Source organism: Triticum aestivum, chromosome 6B (assembly GCF_018294505.1).
Source record: "Triticum aestivum cultivar Chinese Spring chromosome 6B, IWGSC CS RefSeq v2.1, whole genome shotgun sequence".
NCBI classification, from domain to species: Eukaryota; Viridiplantae; Streptophyta; class Magnoliopsida; order Poales; family Poaceae; genus Triticum; species Triticum aestivum.
The window spans coordinates 682,264,016-682,273,057 of record NC_057810.1 but is presented as its reverse complement, the minus strand read 5'-3'; the positions used below and the strand labels follow the sequence as shown (position 1 = coordinate 682,273,057).

Below are 9,042 nucleotides of genomic sequence, written 5' to 3'. Positions count from 1 at the left end.
AATCTCTAAAAAGCTTATATTACGGACGCGGGAAGTACGTACTACATAGATGATCTAGTGACTCCTCGTCTGAGATATCGACAATCTTCATGCCTGGCTCCGATAGCATGGGCAGCAGCTGCAGCTCCAACGCCTCCGGCTGCTCCGCTCCTGCCTCCTCCTCCCATATCTCCGCATCGAGTTCGGCGAAGAGCGCGTCGGCCGCTGTCTACTCCTGCAGGAGGAACTGCCGGTTGGCCTCCACACAGGCCTCATCTTGGATTGACTCCAGGCGGGCCTGCAACTCCGCCATCACCGCGGCTTGGGCGACGGTGAACTCCTCCTCCGCCTCCGCCTCCGCCATGTTGAACCCCGGAGCAGACTGGTCCACCTCGTCCTCTTCCGGATCTGCCACCCCCATCGGCTCCGGGCTAGATATGAGGGTGTCGATCAGCCCGTGCGTTTAAGGTCCGTTTGAGGCGCCCGTCTGGATCAAAAATTCATGACCGGTCAGTGACCGAGCGGCATGCCCGGGCGTATGAGGCGGGTTTGGGATGCCGGGCTATAGATGCTTTTAAAGGCAAACATCTCGTCTACGTCTGCTTTCTGCTCCATCTGGATACAACGGTTGGCCTCCGCCTCCGACAGAAATGAATTGAGGATTGCCTGCTGCTTCGTCTGCAGATCTGCGTCACCCGTGTTTGCCACGTCCTTAGGTTTTTTTTGGATCGGTCAGTGACCGGGTCGTTCGCCCGGGCATTTGTGAGTATGGTGAATCAATTTGCTATAGATATGGTGAATCAGGTGTGAGTGCGTGGCTAGATTTAGAATCCACATGCACGCATGCATGTTCCATTGGTCAAGCATTTTAAGAAGTGCAGCTATGGAAATTAGTAGGCATGTGGCAGCAGCTAACCACCCGCCCGACGCCTCTCTTACGGCAGTAATCAGACACTGGACAGCGTGGGCACCTCGATCGGAAGCACCTGCTCGAGGCGCGAATGCAGCTGCTACGCGAATCTAGCACGAGGGAGTAGAAAGTGGAAGGTCAGGGGCGGCGCTGCGCTGGCCAGGTGCAGGTCGGGGCGGGTCGTCGCCGAAGATTGCCGGAGAAAAGGAGCGGCGCCTTGGCTCCTGCTTCTGGCTCGCGCACGGCTCTGTCTCGTGTCGACACTGGTATTCAAAAACAAACCGTTGAAACTGGCAAGCTGGGCAGGTAGTGCATTTTTCACTGTAGCTTGACAAGCAGGCCATTTTTTCTAGGCCGGCCCATGAGCATGGGTGCCTGCCAAGGAACTAAACGGGTTGTGCCTGGCCCGTGGCACGCCGTGTGAGGTTCTCGTCCGTCGAGCTGAGGCCCATGTGTCGGCACGGCATGACCTATTTATTTATTTTAAAAAAATTAGGCCGAATGAACAAAAAGAAAACAACCCAAAAGGCTGGAAACCACGCGGTCCATTGCGCGTGTTGTGTGCTGGTCCGCCAATCGTTTATTAACGGACTGTCGTGGGCCGTGTCGGGCCAAGCCTGATTAGGTGTGTGATGGGCCATGCCATGCTCGGGTCAGCCCATTGGACACCTATGTTCTTCACATCTAGAGGAACAAACCTTATCTCTACTTACTTAAAAAAAATTGTGTTCCTTTTCCTGCCGGATGGAGTGCTTCATCTAAAATTCCACTTTGTCTCAAAAAAAAATCTAACATTCCACTTTTTTCTGATGATCATCCCTTGGAAACCGTCTTAATTGTCCCATGTTTTATTTTTGACTTACTAAATAAACTATATTTTCTTTGGTAAATCAATAAGTGAGTACAAAATAAAATAACGGGCAGGATTTGGTAACATTTGACACATTCATATAATACGGACAAGTAAATTATGGACTAATGTACTAGAATATTTATAAATATTCTGGCAACGCACATGCAAATACCTAGTTTTTAAATAAAGGAAGATAACAATGAAAATGTGATGCATATTAATGAAATTGTAGATATAATGTATACTAACGAAATTGGTGGCATGGTTGTGCATGTGGCCTTCACGCTGGTATGAAACAATGGCAAGCAGAACCAAGCATGAGTGTCAAATGAACTTCTTACTTTCTTGGGATTTTAGAATTTATTATGCTTTCAATTTGATAATAATATGTAAGTTATGTGTTATAATTTATCAACACCTAGCAGACACATACATATGAGATGATAGCGCGCCCAATCAAAATTTCAAGAGCGCAAGTTGAATGACGCCAAGAGGGAAGAGAAGATGGAAGGTTCACCAGGTAGGCGAGACAGGGCAATACCACCAGGTAGGCGAGACAGGTAGGGAAGAGAAGATGGAAGGTTCACCATGGATTTATCTGGCAATGGCATAAATAGGGCGCGCCTCTATGACAGTATGGCAGAACTCTCCTCCGTATCACCGAAAGAACTGCAAACGAAAACGATGGCGATCGAATTAAACAGTGTCCGGTCTCTGCAGTCCAACTGATTTGTTCGCTGCAGCTGATAACCCAATTTTTTTGGTTCGGTGCTTTAAATTTTCGAAACTTTGAATTCCAGTCCAACTCCAAGTTAGCCAAGGCTGACTTCCCGATGTGCCTGTAGCAGCGGCAGAGCGGACTCGTCCATCCGTTGCATGTCGTCCTACCAATCAGCACCAAAGGCTGCGTTGCACCTCGCTTTTGCCTCGGCCGTGCGATGCATGCCGCTCGGCCGCCTGTCCCGTCGTACTCCCTCACCCCGGCATGACCAACTGAGCAACATAAAATACCACCCCGTCGCCTACCGGGGCAACGCCACCACCATATTTCACCTCGCCACCAAGGCCGCGCACGCGTGAACAGCAACCAACGCACCGAGCTAGCCTAGCCGACATGGCGTATGCTGCCTCACGGGGCCATCCTGGGCAGAGCCGCGGGTGCCCTCGGTCGCTGCGGCCACCGCCAACCTCCCTCCGGTCCGGGCGCCACCCACTTCAACGGTTCAACCTCGCGCTACCGGCGCACCCGCGCATCACGCTCCTCACCAGCCCCCGCGCATCTTCCCATCCCGCCACACCCGCGACAGCTTCCCCTCCGTCCTTGCTCCTCCGATAGCCTTCTCCTCCTCCACGCCGACCAGGCCGCGCCACCCCCACCATCATCGACACCCCCAACCACCAGCAGTTCGGCTGGCGCCATCGCCGTGGGCTACTTCATGCTCCATGCCGGCGTCGACTCCGCCCTTCTTCTCCACACGCTCGAGCTCATCACCCACCCGGGCGACCGCGACCTCAGTCTCATCGCCTCCCCCGACGGCGAGCCCTACACGGTCGCGAAGCTCCAGCAATCCTGGATGGTTTGGCCTGCTCCTCGCTCCTCATAAACTCTCTGCAACTGAGACCTGACGCTACGTGGTGCAAGGCCAGAAGGGTCGCGAAGCTCCAGCAATCCTAGATGGCTTGGCCTGCTCCTCATAAACTCTCTGCAACTGAGACCTGACACTACGTGGTGCAAGGCCACCAGCCCTCTACAACCGAATGAGGGGAAAGAAGTATGACTAGAGGAAGAACGTCGGTTGCATTTGCATAGGATCCACACCGAGGCCTTAAACTGACGGGCAGGGTCCATCACAATTTTCCTTACCAGATCGCTCCCAGGCCTCCAATTCCTGGGAGCTTAGTAACTGTAGGGATGTTTTGTTCACACTGATGGTCAAAGCTAACCCTAAAATATGTGATTTTCAATCGTTGTGTCCTTGTTGGGCCGGCGCGGTAGGTCATTCTTTCCCTTTTGTTTATTTTATTTATTCTCTGTTGAGTTGTTGTGGTGTTCGCCTCGTAGTGGTGCTGCGGTTGTGGATCTTGATTTTGCTGCTAGGTTGTGGTAGTGTTGTTAGTTACTTGGTCTTGATTTTTTTTCAAAAGGTTTCCTGTTACCATGTGGATAGAGATTGTGGTTGATTTTCATGGGTAAAAAGTGGTTATTGCGGGCTGTACATATACTTGGTTGTATGCGCTATTCATTTTAGCAAATATTTCAGGTGTCTTCCTTTTTGTGGGCATGGGTTTGCGCAATTTTATTGAAAAACGCATTTTAAAAATGTGCACGCATTTTTTAAAATTTCACACATTAGAAAAATGTCCTTTTTTTTTGAAATGTTCACACTTTTTAAGAAAGGTATTCCTTTTATGGAAAACAGAAGTACAAAATGACATATATAACTAATATTTTATTACTCAAAAAGAAAAGAAAAGAAAGGAAAAGAAAAGAAAATCATCAACAAACTTCTCTAAAATAGGAAATTCAATGATGTACTTTTAGTGACATAAATATTTTATACTGTATTACTCAAAAAGATGGTCAAACTATAAGCTCATATACACGCGCATACACTTATCCCTATGAACGCACACACGCACACCCTACCCCTATCCCTATGAGCACCTCCGAAAGACTGAGCCGACATATCATATTGAAATTTATGAAGTCACCGTAGGCACCTCGTCATCGACGAGAACGTCTCCTCCCACTCCCTCTAACCATCCAACCACAGGTTGGTTCGCTCTAAACTAGAAAATTCATTGATGTACTTTTAGTGACATATATAACTAATATTTTATTACTCAAAAAGATAGTCAAAATATAAGGTCATAATACGTATAGGTCTTATAAAAGTGCACCAAATATATGAACTACAAGCACGTTTGCACCTATCCAAACGTACCTACGTGTTGATTAGTACCGAGTACTGGTTCAAGTCGGTTCAAGTCTGAGTAGGAGTCCTGGTTGAGTCAGGTTAGCTATGCGATCGAGGTTGCCGGTAATTAGAAGTCCTACTTGTACAAGGAATCGATGTGTTGGGTCCGGTTAGGATTAATAGCGTGATCAGCGTCCCCGGTGATTTGTTCAGGAAAATTGTGTCTGTGTGGTCATTGGAGTTCTATTCGGAGTCATGCACGTATAGGTTTAGGCTTGTTAGGTCGGTCGCTGGTCAGCTTATATATACGCGGTCAGAGGTGCAAGATTTGTAACGTGAAGAAAACAGAAATAAAGAGAGAAGAGAAGGCACGACACATGCTCTTGGCTATCACTTTTTTATGTGCATGTTCGTCGTGATTTGATGTGATTGATTCGTATGAGCGAGTTTCAACAATCGTTACTAATTATTGAGCTTCGTATACTTTGGCTCTTACTGCATGTACGTCATGGACTTGAACACTTGCATGAAGAGGAAGAAAACTAGGGCGCCTCCGGACGAGCTGCTGGACGAGCTTGTTGGTGAGATCTTGCTTCGCTTGCCCGTCAAGTCGCTCCTGCGGTTCAAGTCTGTAAGCAAGGCATGGCGCGCAATCATCTCTGACCCCTTCTTCATCCGCTCACACCTCCAGCACTCGGCCTTGAAATGGAAGCAGAACCCATCGTTGCTCATCACCCCTCACACGCTTGACTATGTTATGGAAGACGAGAGTTGGCCGACCACCTTCTCCACAAACATTGGCTTCTACCAGTGGCAGAAAGGTGCCTCTGAGGCAAGGTTCATGCATGGTGGCGACTTCCATGCCGAGTTTAATTCGGTATGCTACTTTGCGCACTGCGATGGCCTGGTGATTGCCCCCACCGACACCTACGTCTACCTCTTCAATCCTGCAACCAGGGACACCATGACGCTGCCGGACAGTGACCGCAATAAGATACGAGAGCAGATTGTCTGCCTTCCGGTAGGGCTTGGTCTAGATCCTTGCACCGGCATGCACAAGGTAGTTCGGGCCTTCTACCGCTCTAGAGATCCTCTCACCGGCATCTACCTCATGGGAATGGAAGTGTTCACCATCGGTGGTTCTTCAACCTCTTGGAGGGAAACGGCGTCTGATCCGCCATACCCTGTCGCAGAATGGATAACCGCCGTATTCGCCAACGGTGCCTTGTTTTGGATCATCGACCAGCGCCATATCAAGCCACGTCCACATGGCCTCCTTCGCTTTAGCTTGGAAGATGAGAGTTTCAGCATCACCCGTCTACCTGGTTCTTTGGACCCCGCCCTCGACGAATCCTTCTTGCTGGATGAGATGCACGGTGAGCTATGCCTGACTGCTTTCAGCAGCAGCAAGCCGCCTGGGCAACCTCTAAAGATCTGGACGTTGGTGGAAGATAATGGCTTGAGCTCGCGATGGGAGCATAGGTATTGCCTCTCTATCACAGAGTTGGTGCATCCGATGGCTCTTCTTCCGAGCGGCGAGATAATGATACGGGCATGTCAAAATCTATGTCACTACGACCAACAGACACCTGATCTGACCTACGTGGCTGAGCTGGATCGTCTGAGATACCAACACCTTAGGCCTAGGCATGCTATGCAGAAAATCTTTTTCTTCAATGTAATACCTTACACCGAAAGTTTACTTCGAATAACTGCTTAGCAGGCCCAACCCCGAGGCCCATAAAGCTTGTAATAAAATGGTACTCTCTCCGCCAGGGATCGGAGGACGGAGGTCCCCTCAACCCAAAAGCATCCAAGTTCGGCGGCAATGATGGCATCTCTGTCGATGTTACCCTACATGCCACATGGAGCACGGGCGGTCTATGCGTCACGCAATGACGTACTCCCCCATTACACAATGTAGTGCATATAGATTCTTCTAAAAATCAAATTTTATAAATTTTGACAAAGTTTATATAGAAAAAAATATTCATATCTACAATACAAAATATATAAAATATGGAACCACGTCATATGATGAATCAATGGTATATGTTTGGCATTCTACATATAAATATTTTTGTTCACAAACTTAGTCAAAGTTTGTAATGGTTGACTTTTCAAAAAAAATGAACTACATTATGGAACGAAGATAGTACTTTTTTGTCCGTCAAACTGGTGTGGCCCTGCTGTGTGTTTCACACCAGTACTACTGGCCTCCGTTCCAATGAAAATGAATAACTGATGAGGCCCGGGTGCTTGTTCCCTAGCCAGATATCCTCTGATCTAACACAAAAATATGTGATTTTTTCCCTCTCTTCTTCAAGTTCACCAGGTCGTTTAATAATCACACAACTTTCCCAACCTGTCTCTTCGATGGTGGCCATTCTCCATCCTACAGCATGGCACTAATTAAGACGTCCGGCAGCCGGCAATGGATCAGCGCGGCCACCAGCCATGGGTGTACAGCTAATAGTACGAAACTAACAATAAAAATCCCGTAAATCGAACAAACGGTTTAAACAAGAAGATTTTTTTCCTTATTCCGAAATTAGCTTCTAATCTTATGATGTTATCATGCTTATCTTTCCCCGGTTTGTAAACATAAGAACTTGGCCTTTTTTTCTTTCAAATGCAACCAGCACCCTCACTGCTGGAGTAGTTTTTGCATGCAGACTGAAACACACAGACGAATGGAACAAAGCACTGACAAGAGAAAAAAGAGAACTTCTCAATTTCTCATCCTATTGGTTTGGTTGTGACATCATCCTTATGGCGGGCACGTGACATCATCCTCTGGGCATCATCGTGCCGCGCCATAGAAAGCGCCACGGTAGCAAATCACCTGCACGAACGGACGCACCGCACCAAACCGAGTCCGGTTGCACGGCCGTGCCCAGTGCACTTTATCGTTGCCCGCAAGCTGGAAGGATCAGGGCCTGTCGGTCTCTCCGTCTGAATCTGATGCCCTCTCTAGCTAGGCTAAATTTCATGTTTTGACCCTTTTTCGATACCTATTCGAGATCTGACCCTAGTTTAAAAAGTTTCGAGATCTGGCCCTTTTGCTACCGCCAGGGTCCATGGCGGTAGGATATAACTGCCTAACGCCAAGGTCCCTGGCGGTAGGGTTGCATGCCCTACCGTGAATTTTGCTAAGTATTGAATACAGTGCGTCTCGTGCCTACCGCCGAGCACCTTGGCGGTAGGGTTGTACATGCTACCGCCATTCTGTTTGGCGGTAGGGATGTTTCCTACCGTCAAGGTCCCTTGCGGTAGGCTGTTGCACCCTACCGTCATGGACCCTGGCTGTAGCAAAAAGGTCAGATCTCGTAATTTTTTTAAACTAGGGTCAGATCTCGAATAGATATCAGAAAATGGTCAAAACACGAAATTTTGCCCTCTCTCTATCTGCATGTATGGTTGGACGATGCGTCAGTCAATGAGAAGCTGACATTTCCGTCCGTCATAACTGTTATGGCCCTGCTGTTTCACACCAGACATTGTACTACCACTGTCCTCCGTTCCAATGGAAATGATGAGGACCGGGCGCTTGCTCCGCAGATAACTGATCTAAAACAAAACAAAAATATGTGTTATTTTTCTCTTCTTCAAGGTCGTCTTATAATCACCCAACTCTCTCTCTCTCTCATGGTTGCCATTCTCCATTCTACGGCATCATAATAATTGAGACGACGCACACTTGTTTGTCAAAAAGAAAAAGATACGAAGCACACTTGTTCACAGAGTGGTGTAGCGTCGTCCCTGCAGTGACTGCAGCCGGCTATGGATCAGGCCGGCGACCAGCCATGGGAGTACAGGCTGCGGAAGTACCTCCTGCTGCTGGCCACCCTGGTGGTCACCGTCACGTACGCCTCGGGCTTCAACCCACCCGGGGCAAATGGTAGGAGGGCGCCCGTGATGGCCGATTCGCCGGGCGACCCCATCATCCACAACACCTACTACCACCGCTACCTCGCCTTCTTCTACTGCAACGCCACCGCCTTTGCCGCCTTGCTTCTGGTCATCGTCCTCATCCTCATCTTGGCTGTACAGCACGACAAACAGGGGAAGGACAAGGAGAATGTCATCTGGGTCGCCTTCGAGGTCAAGCCGCTGCGGACCGTCATGGTGCTGGACCTCCTCAGCCTCGCGGGCGCATACACTGCCGGAACACGCCGGGACAAGATCTCCACCGTCTACTCCGCGGTGCTGGTGGCCACCTTCTTCATCTACATCATGGTTCTCAAGTTGATGGACCGACGGAGCTCTGGCTCCAGGGACGAGATAGTGGTGGAAGCCCATAAGAAGATGAAAGCGGAAGAACGGCTCCGCAAGGTGGTGCTGATGCTTCTCGCGACGTTGGCGGTGAGCATCACCTACGT

General features: G+C 49.1%; 1 protein-coding gene across 1 annotated transcript; it reads left to right on the top strand.

Moving 5' to 3' along the window:
* Positions 1–5,006: 5,006 nt before the first annotated feature.
* LOC123134837 (putative F-box protein At2g02030) lies at positions 5,007–6,565 on the top strand. Its single transcript, XM_044553998.1, has one exon. The coding sequence runs from the start codon at positions 5,160–5,162 to the stop codon at positions 6,378–6,380; it is 1,221 nt and encodes a 406-aa protein (XP_044409933.1). The 5' UTR covers positions 5,007–5,159; the 3' UTR covers positions 6,381–6,565.
* The last annotated feature ends 2,477 nt before the right edge of the window (positions 6,566–9,042 follow it).

Excerpts from the sequence above, each read along its gene's own strand:
- LOC123134837 (XM_044553998.1), top strand. The coding sequence starts at position 5,160 with ATGTACGTCATGGACTTGAACACTTGCATGAAGAGGAAGAAAACTAGG.